Here is a 17,774-nt window from a genome sequence, read left to right as displayed (position 1 = left end):
CTCCTTTTACTGCCTGCTGCAGACAAGTGAGAACATGGTGGTGCCAACAGCAACCCCCTGCCAGGTCATTTGTTGATGGCACTGAGTTTTTTAGTAGTTGTCCAGAAATTCATTTAAATTCAAGTATTTGGGGCTGCTTTCTGTGGACTTAGCACTGCAGGAGGCACAGCAGCAGGCGGCGAACATTTCAAGAGTTGGTCTTTGAAGTGTCTTGTACACCCTTGCTGTTCCCAAGGTACTTGTCGAAGGAGGGAGGGAGGGCTGTATGAATAAATGAAAGAAACTGCTTTTGCCTGCAAGGAGTTCAGAATCTGCACAGGGAGACAAGAGTAAACTTGAGAACCGGTGATATAGCCCCTGAGACAATGCCTAGTATGTGCCAGATACATGGACTCGGGGAGGACACCTGGACCATGACCCTGTGGGAGCCACGCCATGTTCTCCACGGTGTCCCCAGAGCTGTCCCCATAGGGCAGTGCTGGCACAGAGTAGGCAGTCAGTACATATTTGCTGACTGAAGAAACGAGAGGGAAAGAGAGTACGTGTGTGTGTGTGTGTGTGTGTGTGTGTGTGTGAGATGGACTGAGGGTTCAGCAAAGTGCTGGCTCCAGACAGGCTACTGTGATCAAGACTGATCAAGCCTGGTACCTCTGGATGGGTAGGAATTAACAAAGCAGATGGGGAACGGGGAAGAGGAAGGGAATTCTCACCAGGGGAGACAACACAGGATTATAGCAGAGCAAACTGACCACAGATGGATGTGGGTTTGAATTCCTGCCGCACCACCTCCCAGCTGGCTCCCAGCTTGGCCTTATTGTCCTCGGACCTCATTTTCTTTACTGTCAAAACAGGGATAATAGTAACATCTCTGGCCAGAATGTATCTCACACTGTATTAGATACTTTATATGAATTATTTCATTAACACACATTTTTACATATAAATAAACTGAGGCACAAAGAAGTAAAGCCTTGCTTAAGGCCTTTATATCAGTTATCAATTGCTGCATAACAAATTATGTCACTCTCAGTGGCTGAAAATGACAGCCGTTTTATTTACTCATGATTCTGTGGGCTGGTGATTTGGGCTGGGTTCAGCTGGGCCCACTGACATGGCTACAGTTTCCTGGCCAATGTAAGAAAGAGCCCAAAGTGGGAAAACCTCAGTGGGCAAGCACTTTCCAAGCCTCTGTTTGTGTCCCATTTACTGATACCTCATTGCCCAAGTCAAGTCACACAGCCAAGCCCAGAGCTGTGTAATGGAGAAGTAAACTGCTCGCGAAGTGACAATGCAAAGGGGCATCCGTGAAGCCATGGGGCAACCACTGCGGCCCTCTTTGCAAACAGTGCACCACTGTGCCCGGTTGCTGAGAGTACCCTGGACCCCAATCCCGTGCCTCGTTACTAGGGATTTCTTTTGAACACTTTCTGGTTACGATGCCTGGTTTTCCTCCTGATACTATCAGAAGAGTCCAAGAGAATTGAAAAGAGTTAATAACACGTCTGTAACACTGAAAATCACCTCGCTAACACAGCCAGTACCCATGACATGCTTTGGGAAACACTGGCCCAGGGCACATTCGCTGGGCTCTGGTCCTCGATGTTCATCTGTAAGATGAAGGTACGAAGAAGTGAGAGGAACTTCGAGGCTCGTCTCAGCCTTCTTCGTGCCATGCCGCCCTGGGCGGGAGACCAGGGCATGTCTCAGACTCAGGGCAACGCAGGCCCTGCCGGACTGTCACAGCCTGCTGGGCATATGCCCAGTTTCATCTAGGGGTGGCAGTGGTCCTAAGAAAAATGGGGGTTGGGGGGACGAGATTTCCCTCTAGACAACCTCCTCTCCCCTCTCCGCTCTCCATGCCTTCACTCAGCGTGTGTTTACTGACCGTCGCTGTGTACAAAGGATGAGATGTGACAAGCCTTTTAGTGGGGATACGGACATGGCATGAGCAGAGAAGAGATGGTGTTGGATTTGGAGATGAATGACAGTGGTCTTTCCTGGTTGGAGTGGGAGGCAGAGGGAACAGCATCTCTGGCCGCAGAGAAGCAGGAAGCCGGGGTGTGGGATGAGTAGCCCCTGTTCAGCCAGTCAGTATTTGTGAGTCATGTGCTAAGGTGGGCCAGTTGGGACTAGGATTGTTATGGGTGGTGGGGAGGTTAGCAGGGAGGGAAGTCTGCCACTAGGGGCCTCATTCAGTAGCAAGAGACAGGCATCCAGTACAACCCGGCGTGTGTAAAAGTGGCAATTTACTGAATCTCGGAGGCTGACACACTTGTTTCGTTGCCTGTCTCCCCAGTAGAGTGTGTATTCTGAGGGCAGAGACCCTGTCTGTCTCCCACAGGATGGTGTCTTCAGCACCTACTGTAGTGCCTGGCCCGTAATTAACTGTTCAATAAATATTTAATACTTGAAGGTGTAGCTGCCCTCCCCCTCCAGTATACTCACCAGACCAAAGGCAGCAGAACAGCTGCCTTTATCCTGTTCCCTTTTTCAGTTTTCCTCCTTCCTTCTCTTCTGTGTCTCTTTCCTTCTTCCTTCTTTCCTTCTGTCTGTCCTTACTTCCATCCATCCACCCATGCCCTCCCCCACTTGGTTTTGTTTTCCTCTGCAGTGCCTTCATGATCAGGCAGGTGTCTCCCTGTAGCAACAAAGATGCTCCCCAGCCACCCCCTCCCCGCTCCCCATTCTCACCTCCGCTGCAGGCTCACTTCCTATCAGCTCAGCGCCCCCTAATGGAAAGTGAGTACTCCCTTCCCAGTGTTTCCAGTGAAACTCCAGTGTCTCTAATTGGCCTGGTTGGGGCCCCATCACTGAGGCCACATTAACACACTGCTACTGAGTGGCCAGGCCTGGGTCTCCTGTCCACGCCCAGGGGTTGGAGGGTAGGGTCAGCTTCCCATGAACCACACGAACTGAGAATGGTGGAAGGGAATTTTGAGGATTTCCTCAAAGGAAATCAGGAAGCCCTTCCAGAAGAAGGAGGACTGGATGATCCTAGGTAGAGAAAAACAGCAGATGTCTGCTGAGGGGGAGGCCCTTGGGGAGGAGAAGAAAGTGGCTCCACTGGCTGATTTTCAAACAAACACCTGATAGTCTACCTTGTAAGCTGCTCCTCAAACCTGTTTGGCTCCTGCTTCTACCTGGCTTAATGCTGACGCTGCTCCCTTCGTGTGGAATAATCCACCCCCATCCCAAGCCCTGTTCACCCAGCTAACAGCGACTCTTCCTTCAAGGTTCAGTTTAGATATGACTTCCTCTGGGAAGCCTTCCTTTGGCACCCTGTGCACCCCTCATGGTAGCACTTGTCATGCCCTGTGATGATCACTGTGTAATCATCTGTGTCTCTGCTAGAGCTTGGATTCTGTGAGGGCAGAGACTCTGCCTGCCTCCTACACTGTAGCCTTTCCTAGTGTGTACCTAGTGCAGTACCTAAAACACAATGCACTGTTCAGTGAATATTTAATGATTGAAGGTGTAGCTGTTGCCCTACCCCCAGATATATTCACCAGATCAAAGGCAGTGGAACTGGACCTCCCCCATTTTAACCCTCCCTCCATCCCTTCCATCCACCCACCTACCCACCTATCTCTCCATCTGTCCGTCCGTCAAACCACCCATCCATTCATTTCCCGCCCACCCATCTCTCTATCCGTCTTTCCATCCATCCATCCCCCACCCACCTATTTACTTATCCACCCACCCATTTATCCAGCCAGCCAGCCAGCTGCTTTTCATTCATTCATGCAAATGTGTATGTATTTTTTTCATAAATTCCTTTTTTAAAAATTGAAGTTTAGTCAGTTTACAATGTTGTGTCAATTTCTGGCATATGCTGTACACATACATGAATATGTTTTCGAATTCTTTTTCACCATAGGTTACCACAAAATGTTGAATATAGTTCCCTGTGCTATACAGTATGAACTTGTTGTTTATCTATTTTATATATAATAGTTAGTACCGGCAGATCTCGAAGTCTCAATTTATCCCTTCCCAACCCTTTTCCCCTCAGTAACCATAAGTTTGTTTTCTATGTCTGTGAGTCTGCTTCTGTTTCATGCAAATACATATTGATACCTGCTGGGTACCAGTCTCTGCTCTAATATAGGGAATGTGGTGGTGAACAAGGTCCTGGCCCTCATGGACTTTGCCCTCTAGTTGAGTGAGACCATTTAAAAATGTGCAAAAAGAATCAACAAGGCAGTGATTACAAGTTCTACAGAGAATGTAGGCCACACAGAGTGTGGGTGGTCAGAGTGAAATGTGGGGACTTTCCTTTTCCTTCAAGGATGCCTTTGGCCTGTGCTGGCCCAGGGTCTCACCCCATACACAACTCTTGTGTGGCCCAGGGATGGCCCCGCCTGTGGGATGGACGAAGTGTACATGGCCTGCGCTGTTGGGAACCTGTTTTCTAAGAACTGATCCCAATCCTGCCCCAGCACGTCCCTGTATTCATGCTGTCAACTTCTGGATTGCCTTTGCCATCTTTTGCATTTAAATGCAGATCCGAAGGGCTGTGCAGACAGTACTTTCCTGTTTTCATAATCTGAGGATTTGGGAAGATGCAAAAGGCAAAGTGTACACGGCAAAGGCAGCATGATTATCAAAACAAAGGCAACGTCCCCAGCTTGGAAGGCCTGGTAGTCTGTCTGGCTTGCTGTGTGACTTTGGCCACAGTGCTTGCTATTTCTGGGCCTCGGTTTCCTTCCATCACAAGTTAATACACCAAGATTTCTGCAGGGCCTCTGAGAACCTATGAAACTGATTTGGGTCCAAGAACAGTGGTCTCAACTTCCGTGTCCCTGCACAGTGCTTCTCAGCGTGTGCGGGGCTCGTTCTGGGAGGCCCTCCCTGGTAGGTTTGGGAGGGCTGGAAAGTGAAGCCCCTTCTGGCAGTAAGTTGGGTGGGTGCCTCTGAGGGATCCTGGGTTGAAGATGGGTCTCGGTGACTTGGCCTGAGCTGAACGCCTGTGTCCACCTCTGCCCCCTTCCTAGCATAGCACTGTGGTCAGCCCGTCCCTCTGCCGTCACCTCTGCGGAGCTCTTTCCCAGCTCCCCTCCCTGGTCTTCACCTGGCGGTGGCACAGAGAGGACAAGCCTCTGCCGCAGTCACCCAGCAGATGGCGGGAGGGTCGGGTCTCAAAATCCGGAGTCCCCATGGGGTAGAGGATCCTTTCATCCCTATTTTGTGGTTTCCTCATTCGTAAAGAGGGGACAATAGAGCATCCACCTCATAGGGATTTTGTGAGAACTAAGTTAACATATGCAGAGTGCTGAGAGCCTGGCCTGGCGGGTCCCAAATGCTCAGTAAGCGCTGTTGTTGTTGTTGTTGTTATCAGGCTGCCCCACAGGCTTGGGGTGAGGATTAATTGAAATGTTCCTTGAGGGATACTAGAAAAAGGGGGCTTGCAAACTCTGAAGTAACTGATAATTTAAAATATTATTGAACACCTCTTGGACTGGCAGGATTGAGCAGACTGTTCTTGACTCTTGACTGAAGGATAATTAAAGAAAACACCTAGAGGACTCTGGGCACATGCAGTCAGACTCCTTTCAGAGAGGTCCCCAGGTGAGCTCTTGTGGCAGCTGACGTAAGTCACCCAGGGTGATCAAGTTCACCACTGGGATGTGGAATTCCCAGTTGGATCACACAGAGTTTGGCTCCAGGGTGGTTGGGCTATGTTCTCCAAGCACAGGGTTTGTGGAACACAGTTCAGAAACTGTACTGGGAAGTCTGTCTCGTTGGAGGACAAGAAGAATACTCTGTGGTTCAAAAAGAGCAGAAAAGTAACCAGTGGAAAATGTGGGAGATTGAGAACACCCAGCTGGGATGCTGACCTTGAGCAAGTGGATGGATGGATGCATGGATGATTGGACAGGAAGATGTAGCTGCAAATGGAAACACTCTCTCTTCCTCTGAACTACCCACAGCAGGGGATAAATTCATGGTTCGATAAGCAGCCGCTGAGATAGGAAAAAAGGGAAAGGGATTTAGCAGGAATCATTGAACCCAGGAACCACGTGGACTTCAGAAATGAGCAGCACCAGCAGCACAGTGAAGGAGCAAAGAAACCAGTGGTGTCCGTGAATCTGGAGGAATAGAGGAAAGGTTAAGAATGGGAAAGGGGCCCAGAGACAGACTTCAGCTGGCGTTCCCAGCTCTTAGCCACATTATATTCTTCGGGTTTCCGGAGCCATGGTTTAAAGATATTTTAAAGTAGGCAACCACTTCAGTTACCTATAAACCTGCAGACATTCCCTTTGGCCACTAGATGTCGAGAACACGTTGATCCGGCACACTTTCTGGTCCCTTGAGTTGTTGGAAATAAGCTTAGAGGAACCAGCATAGGAGAGGATGAAATCAGCAAGAAGGGCATCTCTAGAGGCTTTCGGGCACCTGCAGGTGAGCACGAGTGGGCGGGATGCAGAGAACTCTTCCCACCAAGACCCACGAAGAAAAGTTGATTGTGTTTTTTCATTTATTGTTTTGAAATTTGGGGAGGTTTTCAAGATGAAAGCAGGGAGAAACGTGGTCTGTAATAAATTTTTTTTCACATTAGCTACTGTTACCTAGAATGTAGAAGCACTTTCCTGAAATCAAGTAAGTAAATTCAAGATTTTCAAACCCTCAGCCCAAATCAGAAGTCATATGGGGTGGTATTGCTCTCAGCGCCTTATAAACATTAACTCATTTAGTCCTCACAACAAACCTGCAAGGTAGGTGCCATTATTATCCCCATCTTCTAGATGAGGGAGCAGAGGTCAGAGAGGTTATATGACTTGCCCAAGGTCACACAGCTGCAAGTGGCAGCATCAGGATTCAGCCCAGACGTTTGGGCCAGACTCCATATTCTTACCTAACGTGCTGTATAAGAGATGTTGCCCCCATGACTCCTGACGTAGGACGAAGGGAGCTTCCTGAACAACAGATCAGTGTTGTGATTTCATGATAAGGGCCACAGAAGACTTCCTCATTCTAATAAACTCATCTCACAAGGCTTTAAATGAGAATGAATAAGGTTATAATGTTAGCCAGTAATTCATTCCAAGGTCCTCGATATAGAGGGCCCGGTTAGTCAGGAGCACATTCCATCCCTAGCTGGAAGCCTCTGCTCTATTAGCTGCTGTAATTATCCAAATAACAGGAGAAGAGAACCAGCAAAGCTCAGGAGCCATGAATTTCTGAAGTTCCTTGTGCTTCTTAGCATAGACAGATGATCATGCACTTGATATTGCAAAGGAAGAGTGTACTCCTAGCTGGGGACTGGGAGATGGAATACTGTTGGCATGGGACTGGCCAGCTTGCCCTAAGGCTGCCAGAAATACTCACATCTGAGCAAATGATAATGAACTAAGGAAACAGCCTGATAGCATAGAAAAAGTGGTGAATTGGAAGTCTGAGACCAGGGGGAGGGTATAGCTCAGTGGGAGAGTACATGCCTAGCATACACGAGGTCCTGGGTTCATTCCCCAGTACCTCCATTAAAAAATAAATAAACCCAATTATGCACACCCCAAACCAAAAAAAAAAAAAAAGGCTGAGACCAGATTTCTAACGTGGTTAGGTGTACACTTACTGTATGATCCTCCATTCCACTCCTAGGTATTTACCCAAGAGCAATGAAAACATACGTCCACATAAAGAATTGTACATGAACATTCTTAGCAGCTTTATTCATAACATCCAAAAACCGTAAACATCTGACTAGATAAACAAATCGTGGTATAGCCAGACATGGGAATACTACTCAGCAACAGAAAAGAACTTCTGGTACATGCAACAATATGGGAGAATCTCCAAAAGGATTATGGTGAACAAGGGTAGACCTAAAAGAGTTTATGCTCTTTGGGTCTATGTATATGAAGTTCCAGAACATACAAAACCAATCTACAGGGACAGGGGCAAATCAGAGATCACCTGGTACTGGGGTGTGGGGCGGGGACCCACTGGAAAGGGGCACAAGGGGTCTTTTTGGTGTGGTGAGAGTGTTCTGCATCTTGACTGTGATGATGACCATATGGATGTAAAGTCTGACGGCTGCGCTGGTAACGCTGTACGATCTTGGATAAGCCACTTTGTCCTTCTGCGCCTTAGTTTCCCTATTTGTAAAATTTGGTGGTTGGATTCAATGATGTATCGGATTTCTTCTGACTCAAAAATTCCCTTGTTATAACAATATCCAACTCTTAATGTGGAAGTAGAATAGCAAAGTGCAATTTGCTTGATAGGAATTCATTTTATAGCCAAGGGTGAGTGTTTCTGAGAGCAAACAATATCTATAAGGTTATCCAATAATATTCCTTTTGGGAACAGAGCTGTTTGCAGGCCAATTTTACTTAAGGAAACAGCTGAGAAAATGATCTGCATGTGAGTAAGAAGGATGTTCCCATGGTGTACTTGAGAGCGAGGCAAGTGTCACAGCTGGCAGGGCTGGAGAGGGCAGCTGGGGAAGGCATGGTCACCATTTCACTTCCTAGAACCCCCACATGCCCGGGGCCTGGGGTTACCCTTTTCTATTTCCTCTCTACTGTGTCTGTTTCTGGCACTTAGTAAGGGTTTAATGACACTGATGATGCTGATAATGGCGATGGTGAAACTGCTGATGGTGACCATTGTTTCCAGTCCGCAGAGTTTGTGCAGAAGTAAAGTGCTGTGGGATTTCAGAGCCTGGCGTGGGAAGAGGGCAGGGACGGAGCTGACCGGGGTGGAGAACTTGGAAGGAAGCCAGGAGCACCAGGGCTGTCTGTCACAGCCTGTTGATTTCCCACCTTCCTGTGCCCCCAGGTCATGAAAACCTACCACATGTACCACGCAGAGAGCATCAGTGCGGAGAGCAAGCTGAAGGAGGCCGAGAAGCAGGAGGAGAAGCAGTTCAACAAGTCAGGAGACCTCAGCATGAACCTGCTCCGGCACGAGGACCGGCCCCAGCGCCGCAGCTCTGTGAAGAAGATTGAGAAGATGAAGGAGAAGGCGAGTGAGGGCCCCGGATGGGAGGTATCGGGGTGGGACAGGAAGGGGGGGGCACCATGAGGGTCTAGGGATGTAAGAGGTCAGTGTCCTGGTGGAGTCAGGGCTGGCCGTGCCTCTGCTAGCACTAGCTAGGCCTCGGGCCAGGGTTGGCAGCAGGGAGAGGCGCTCAGCTGGCAAGAGAGCTGAACTGTGGAGACTCACGCCCAGCAGGCACATTCCAGCAGGACTCACCAGGCATTTGTGGAGGCGGGGCTTGCTCTGGAGGTCACCTTGGTGGGACTGATTCGGACTTAGTGTGTCCAAACTAGAGTGAACAGCACTGGGCTACCAACCAGCACCTGGGAACCAGGGACAGAACCATCCTGAAATTGCCACTGCCAAGCCAAAGTCAGGCGATTCAGAATCCTTGTGTGTTGGTGCTGGAAAAGTTGCTTTTGTAGGGCATGGTGAAAGGGCGAGTTTTGGAGTCAACCAGGCTGGGTTTCAAAGATGCACCATTTACAACAACCCTCTGAACTTCAGTTCTAACGTCTGACAGTGATGACAAACAAATCCTCTTTGAAGTCAACTCTGATCAGAGCCCTGTACCGAGGACTGTGAGCCCTCCCCAGGCTTTAGTAAAAGACAGTGCTGTGATCAATTAATGATGTCTGCCATGGCCAGGGAATTTAGAGGGGCAGTGTGCATGCTGCTTTTTGTCATCCTAGACTAGGTTATTTCTAAGGTGCCATTCTTCTTAAAAGGCTATGATTTTCTTGTTGAATTCTTGCATTCATTCATTCCATGCAGTCAGCAAACATTTCCTGAGCTCTTTGTATTTGCCAAACATTGTATCAGATGTTTATTTGGGCTTCTATGACACTAATTCTATGATTATAGGATCCTACAACTCTTAAAAATGATAGGAGATTGAGTGGGAACAAAAAGCCAACAGGACCTGGATAAGCTGGAAAAGTAACTGGAGGCAAATAACCTAAAGTTTCTGGGTAGTTTCCAAAGGCAAAGAAAAATCTGCTCCCCAGCAACCAGGCAGAGGTGCAATTGAAAAATGGGCAAAGGATTTGAATAGATATTTCTCCAGAGAGTATACATGAGTGGCCAAGAAGTACATGAAAAGATGATCAGCATCATGAGTTATTAAGGAAATACAAGTCAAAACTACAGTGAGATACCGCTTCACACCCACCAGAATGGCTAAAATAAAAAGTCAGATAATAACAAGTGATGGTGAGGATGCAGAGAAATTGGAAGCTTCATACATTGCTGGAGAACGTGTAAAGTGGTGCTGCCACTTCCTCAAAAAGTTAAACATAGAGTTACCACCAGACTCAGCAGTTCCACTCCTAGGTATCAACCCCAGAGAAATTAGAACACATGTCCATACAAGAACTTGCACATGAATGCTCATAGCAGCCTTATGCATAACAGCCAAAGAGTGGAAACAGTCCAGATAAATGAATGTTCATCCACTGATGAATGGATGAATAAAATGTGGTCAGTCCTTATAATGAAAAATTCAGCCATGAAAAGAAATGGATACAGACTACAGGATGGATGACCCTTGAGAACAGTATGCCAAGTGAAAGAAACCAGTCACAGGAGACCACATATTGAATGATTCCATTTATTTGAAATGTCCAGAATAGACGAATCCACAGAGACAGACAGTAGATTATTAGTCACCAGGAGCTGGGGCAGAAGAGAATGGAGAGTGACTGCTAACGGGACAGGGTTTCTTTTGGGGAGATGAAAATCTTCTAAACTTAGACAGTGGTGATGGTTGCACAGAATGTCTTGAATATCCTAAAAATAAATCTAAACAATAAGATAACGAGACAGGGAATTACAGAGCTACAACACAGGGTCATATATACAGGGGTAGAGAAAGCACTGGCGGGGGGGGGTCTGGAGGCTAAATTTCAGTTCAGAGTTGTATGCTAATTAGCCATTTGGCTCTTGGACAACCCACTACTCTTCAGTTTTCATTTCCTCACCTATAAAATGGTGAATTAAACTAAGATATCTGTAATATCTTTTCCAGGTATAAAATTTTATGAGTCCACGAAGGGCTGAAAGTGGTCTCAGGGTCATAGTGGCCCCCTGGCAATGGGCCAGGAATATCAAAACTCTCTGTGGAGGTTGGGTGTGTGGCTGGTACAGGAGGTAACTGCCAGAAGTTTGTTTCTGGAAATTCTCGGAATAAGTGGAGCCTGGAGAAAGGTCAGAGATGTCTGAAGAAAATGAAAAGGCTGACTGTGAGGGCACCTCTGCTGAACAGCTCAAGAACTTGACCTGGAGTAAGGAAGATAGAGAGTGCTTAGGTGAAGGGAGAAACCCTGTTTTTTTTTTTAAGGAGAGCTGTCTTTCTACTCGGCAGTAGGACTCATCTGTCTGAAAGGGGCAATGGTACAGGTCTCCAACTCATGGACTCTTGACTGCTTCCTGCCCAGGATGGCTTAGAATGGAAGCAGCTTCCAGGGGAGGCCATCCAGCTCCCCGCCAAGACCACCTCTGGCTCCCCTGCTCCCCGTCTCGCCCCCACTCACATCCAGACAGCCAGTGAAAGTCATGTAATGCCTGCCTGTGTGGGGCCCGTCCTGGGTGCTGTAGGCCCAGCCACGAACAAGGCCCATCAAGCCCCTGACTTTATAGTTCACTTTCTAGCAGGGAACACTGAAAATCAGCAAGTAAGCAAAGAGGTAAAAAATATAATGTTGGGTGGTATAAAGTGCTTATGAAAAAAATTGAGCAACCAAGATGTAGGTGAATGGCTAAGTAACTGGTACCTCCAGACAGGGGAGCATTACTCAGCGCTAAAAAGAATGAGCTAGCAAGCCATGGAAAGACAGGGAGGAACCTTAAATGCACGTTATTAAGTGAAAGAAGCCAATTTGAACAGGCTACATGCTATATGTAAAAGGCAAAGCTGTGGAACAGTGAAAAGGCGGGAGGGGTGATCAGGTGGAGCCCAGGGGAGTCAAGGTGGAGAGACTGTTCTGTCTGATACTATAATGACAGATACACACCATTACACGTTTGTTCAGCCCACAGAATGTACAGCAGCACCAAGGGTGAACCCAAAGGTAAACTGTGCACTCTGGGTGGCAACGATGTGTCTGTGTAAGTCCATCGGTTGTAACAACTGTACCATCTCGTGGTAGACACTGATAGTAGTGGTGGCAGTGTGTGGGGGGGGAGTCGGGGTGTGTGGGAGATCTCTGTACCTTCCTCTTTTTCAGTTTTGCTGCGAAGCTCAAACTACTCTTAAAAAAAGAAATCTTTTAAAAATGCATTAAAAATGAAACAATCACCGAAAAATTGAATAGAGATTAAATAAGTGGAAAAAATAGGACAGGCTAGAGTAGGGGGAGGTGTGGTGGAGATGCTGGGGATACACAGCAGACAAGGGTGTCATCAGAGGCCCCTCTGACAGTGTGACCGTGGGTGAGGACCTGAATGACTTGGAGAAGCAGGCCGCGCAGGGACGTGGGAGGATGACCTGACAGGTGGAGGACACGAATCTGAAGTCTTGAGGCAGGAATGAACGTGGCCTCTCAAAGGATGGGCAGCGGAGGTGACAATGGGAGGGAGGAGGAAGAGCCAGGTTGGGAGGGCCTCGCAGGCCGTCCGCGGGGTTTGGGCAGATGCTGCCAGTGTTGAGGAGGGATCTCGGTGTCTTGTTTACACCCCACCCTGGCAGACTCCGTAAACGGCTGCTGCTTACCAGACAGCGTTGTCGTTGGCTGCACTTGTGCGACGTAAGACGAGCTTTTGAGCACACAGATCTAATCTGCCTGGCACATGGAGTAACATTTAGGGGGTGCGGGGGACTGATGGCTCACAGTGACCATCCAGAAAATCCCAAATCGCTCCCATCAGTGGTTTGACTCTTACACCCACTCTTTCCTTCCTCCAGAGGCAGGCAAAGTATTCCGAGAACAAGCTGAAATGCACCAAGGCCCGGAATGACTACTTGCTGAATCTGGCAGCCACCAACGCAGCTATAAGCAAATACTACATCCATGATGTCTCTGACCTGATTGACGTGAGCTCTGGGGAGTCATGGGTTGAACAGGGCCCTGCCCTGCCTGGCGAGAATGGTCAGCCGAGGGAGGGCTGGCCTGTGTCCTTAGCTGACACGTCAAGTGACCACTGTCCCCTTGAGCCCTGATGGAGGGGATGGGCCGTGAGCGTTTGGAGCCTGGGAGAGGAGTGTCACCTCATGTTTCTCCCTCTGGGTGGGAGTGGGCCTCTTGCGGCCCCTACACACTTGGGCTGGGCAGTTGTAATTCACTGGGCGTTTACTAAGTGCCCTCCTCTACCTACCAAGTGCCTTTATATGTTCAATGCCCCTGGATCCATTCTGCCAGACACACACGCACATGGAAGAAAAAATGAATTACACAGATCAGCTTTACTTGGGGGGTGTTATCTTGGGAGAAATCAGGCAGTTTAAGCAAAAGGAAAATGGAACGCTGACTCCCGAGTACAAGCTGTGCAGGACACACTAGAGGGACAGCTGGGCTCGGAGAAGGAGTACTGAGTGGTGCCATCAGGGAGGGCTTCTGTCGTCTGGGATGGAGCCGGGACTGCTCCTCGTGTCTTCACGCAGACAGGGATCTGGCCCAGCAGGGGCTCTCTCAAGCTTCTGTGAGGGTGGATGCAGCCTTCCCTCTGGTCCTGGTGTGTCCCATCAGGATGCCAGCATCCCGGGGAGAGGAGCTGCTCCTGCCCTGCGTGTGCCTCCCTAGTGCCCTGAGGCCAGAACCCCCACTTTCCTACCTTTTAATTTTCTTTTTCACACAGCCCTTTCAGTTTTTCACTTACCAAATTTTCGCTGAGTACCTGTTAGCTCTGGGCCTTGAGGTGCAGCAGTGGACAAGAGCAGATGGGGCTGCCCTCACAGAGCTCACCCTGCACAATCCTGATGGGTTAAAGGCAATTCAGTGCCAAGTGGCGGGTGTTACAGTGAGGGAGGTGGAGGGACACATGGACCCCTGGATGAGGGGCACCTGACGATGTAAACTCTGAGTGGGGAGAACATCAAGGAGGGCTTCCTGGAGGAAGTGGCCTCTAAACTGAAACCCAAAGGAAGAGTATTTAGGCAGGAGGAGAGAGGAAGAGTCTTCCAGGCAGAGGGAATGTGTGTGTGAAGGCCTGGAGGTGAAAAAGAAGGTGGTGAATCTGGGGAGCCTGGAGAAGCACTGCCACTGCCCAGAGGCAGCCCCTGGCGCCCTCCAAGGGCTTTGCCATGGGCTGTGTGGTAGGATTCCAAAGTGCACCAGGGCCCACAGCATAAGAGGTCTGACTGTGAAACAGGAAGCTGTGAGTCACCGTGGCGGTCCCCACCCTCACCCGCCCCTCCTGTGCGTGCTTCTCCCCCAGTGCTGTGATTTGGGCTTTCACGCCAGCCTGGCCCGCACCTTCCGGACCTACCTCTCAGCCGAGTACAACCTAGAGACCTCTCGCCATGAGGGGCTGGACGTCATCGAGAACGCGGTGGACAACCTGGACTCCCGAAGCGACAAGCACACGGTCATGGACATGTGCAACCAGGTCTTCTGTCCCCCCCTCAAGTTTGAGTTCCAGCCTCACATGGGGGATGAGGTAGGCGTCCCCCTGGAGCGCGCGCTCAGGGTGCTTCTGTCTGTCTCCCGTGTGCTCCCAGAGCATCGGTTGGCAGGGGAGTGTTAGCTCAGGGGCCTGGGGTCAAGTTCTTGGTCCATGGACCCCACCAGCCCAGGAGTTTACCACTAGTACCCCAATCTTGGTAGCTCATATCCCTGACCTGCAGAATTACAGGACCTTAGCTTCCCATAAAACCGTTCCCAGTTGTGTCTAGAAGACCCCGAGGGAGCCCCACATCTGCACATAGACGATGGTCTCCCATTCTCTACCCTCCCCTCCATGGCCTTGGATCACCAAGGGCAGCGCCTCAGCGTAGCCACTCTGGCCTGTGCTCCAATGCTGGGAGCCCTGGGCATACAGGCCAGCCGAGTTTCCTTCAGGGCTTGTCCTGTTCAAGATCCTCATTATGTTCTGGGAAAAAAAAATGGGAGAAGGCACTTACCACTGACCCCAAAACATCACACTAGTTACTTGAGTTTCACAAATAGCTCCTTGAGCTTTTCCTGGTCCTCCTCCCTCCCTCTAGGGCTCAGGCCCTAGTCCCTGGAACCCGCGGAGGACAGCCACAGATGTCATACCTGCTCCCTGTCTCCACCACCTCTACTCCCAGGGACACGTGCACAGACATTTCTCCTAGTGGCCCCATTCTGTCCACCTGACGTATGCCACCCGTGCACACGAGAGCTGGGGGGACCCAGCCCATCTCTGGATCCCACTGGGGACTCAGCTGGGCCATTGCTGCACCTGCTTAGCAGGGAGGAGCCAGGAGGCACCTTGGAAGATGGTATTTGCTGGACCCTCTGATGGCTCTGCCCACTTTCTTCATTTGCAAGAGGTGCCTTCTTCAGGGCTTCCCCGCAGCTCCTGCCCCATCCCTCTGCCCTCGGGTCCAGCCCTTTGGCTCATCATCTGTGGCTGCAAAGTCTGGGCTGCCGAGTTAGTGATAAAGAACAGAGCCCCGCCGTCCGTTCTGACCTCAGCTAAGTCACACCCGGCAGCCCAGCCCACGGGTAGTCAGTCACAGAGCCCTGGGTGGAGTGGGTCTGGGGGAACAGTATTTCTCTCTCATCTTCCTTGCTTCTGCACGCCCCCACCCACCCACAACCGACCAGGGAAGAAGGGCCGTGAGCATGCTGCTGCCTCTCTCAAGTATCTTCCTGCTGGGCCTACTCCACTGTTGCCCGTCCTTCGCTCTTTTCATCGGCTTCTCTTAGGCAGTTGCTTCCTTACTACAACTTCCTGCTGGAAACTAACCAGTTAGTGTCACTTAGTGAGATTATGTCCAGGCCCTGAGTAGTAAACCATCCTGTGCGGCACAAACATAGACCATAACCAACAGGCCACACCCAGCAGTGTGGGAGGCGGCCCCTGGCCCCTGGCCGGCTCTGGAGTTGCCGGGGACAAGCTGTGTGACCTCGGGCAGGTCACGTGCCCTTTCCAGGCCTGCTTCTGCAGGCGGCACTGTCGTTTCTGCAGGTGTGCCAGGTCAGCGCCCAGCAGCCTGTCCAGACGGAATTGCTCATGCGGTACCACCAGCTGCAGTCCAGACTGGCCACGCTCAAGATAGAGAACGAGGAGGTGAGTGGGCCCCTGCGCCTTGGACGGGGTTTCCTTACGGAGGGCTGACTGGTCCCGAGGAGTCCACCCTTGCTATGGAACATGTAAGAAATTGGGTTCATCTGTAGGATGGACTCCTACACAACCACTGAAACCACACCCACCAAGAATCCTTAATAGGGAGGGTAGGGGATGCTCACAAGATGCTAAAGAGAAGCTAAGAGGAAGTGGACCTCTCTTCAGTGCATCCTAACCAGGCTAAACTAAAGGATGTGCGTATGTGTCTGTGTGTAGTCACAGGTGTAGGAAAAAGACTGGAAGGAAATACTTTGAAATGTCGATAGTGGTTATGTCTGGGTTGCAGGAGTATAGGTGATTTCCGGTCCTTTTTGTGCTTTTCTCTGTTTTCTGCAGTGAGTTTATGTTATTTTTATCATCAGAAATAATAGTAGGTAGTTAAAATTACACAATGAAATAACCAGCTCAGGGCACACTAACCTTGTCATGGATTCTGAGCTCCAAGAAATTTCTATCTTACCACGGCCAGCACACCTCCCATGCAGCTGGTGGCACAGGACGACCCCCAGGTGGGTACAAGTGGAAATACCAGCTGGGGCGGCTCTGTTCTGATGTGGACTGATGAGGCCAGGCGGGAGACATCCTAACCCAGCCTGGATGCCCCCACTCAGGGAGGGTGTCATCCAGCTAGAGGACACCAGGATGTAGGGGTGTCACCTGAGACCACAGGCAGGTTTACCCTTGAGAAGCACGGTCACAGCTGGAGATGGGGCTCATGGTCCCTGTCTTCAGACCTCGAGAGGGCTGTCCTGGGCAAGTTGCCTTGAAAGGACAGAGCCACGCTGAAGGTGAGATAGATCGACGTGTTCATCCTGCGAAGAGGGAGGATAATATTTATTTACTTATGCCCTACATCTTCCCTCGAAGCAGTTTAAATTGTTTACATGGAACAGCATATGCGGTATGTGGATAATCATGTTAATGGAATTTAACTTGGAAGTCAGGGCCACAGAAAAGAGGGTGAAGCAAGTGTTCCTCTGGATAGGCTGTTCATGGCTGTGGAAATACTTAGCTTTGAACCTGAATTTCTGCGAGGCTGTGTTAGACAGAACTGATTCACTCATTTATTCGTTCAACTAATATTTATTTAAGTATTTATTAAGCACATACTATGAACTAAACACTGCTTTAGATGCAGAGTTAAATGAGTGAATGAGATAATGTATATAGTACCTCTTCTCACGCAGTTTCTATCCTAGTGAGAAAAGGCAGGTGATAATTAAAACACAGAAGCAAACAAACCAGAACATGAATGAGGGTAAAAAATGCCAGACAGCGAAGGGCACTGCATTAAGGATGGTGGGGGCTGGAGGGTGGTGGTGATGTCACCCGGAGGTGACTTTTAAGTTCTGAGATCTGAGTGACAAGAGAGAGATTTTGAGCAATAATTGTGCAGCAAACGTAGATGCACTTTCTCCCAGGACTGTTTTTGGAAACACCCTCCATCCAAGTACAGTTTCGCCATTTAGGCCCAGTTCAGTGAGGAGCTGTGGTGAGGGTCGAAGCCCTGCGTATGTAGCCTCCTGGGGGTCCCGCTCGAT

At 49.6% G+C, this 17,774-nt stretch overlaps 1 protein-coding gene across 6 annotated transcripts in view; it reads left to right on the top strand.

The window, feature by feature from the left end:
* The window catches only part of SRGAP3 (SLIT-ROBO Rho GTPase activating protein 3), a 286,557-nt gene that overhangs the window by 211,598 nt on the left and 57,185 nt on the right, over positions 1 to 17,774 (top strand). For all 6 annotated transcript variants that reach the window (XR_012060775.1, XR_012060776.1, XM_072941760.1 and 3 more), the window contains 4 exons: positions 8,785 to 8,970; positions 12,887 to 13,015; positions 14,356 to 14,577; positions 16,075 to 16,176. Coding sequence is in view for 4 of the 6 variants with exons in the window: in XM_072941760.1 (XP_072797861.1) it covers positions 8,785 to 8,970; positions 12,887 to 13,015; positions 14,356 to 14,577; positions 16,075 to 16,176 (639 nt within the window). In the remaining 2 variants the exon portion in view is untranslated. The remainder of the gene's footprint in view (positions 1 to 8,784; positions 8,971 to 12,886; positions 13,016 to 14,355; positions 14,578 to 16,074; positions 16,177 to 17,774) is intronic.

Source organism: Vicugna pacos, chromosome 17, assembly GCF_048564905.1.
Source record: "Vicugna pacos chromosome 17, VicPac4, whole genome shotgun sequence".
NCBI lineage: Eukaryota > Metazoa > Chordata > Mammalia > Artiodactyla > Camelidae > Vicugna > Vicugna pacos.
This window is presented reverse-complemented; position numbering and strand designations above follow the sequence as displayed.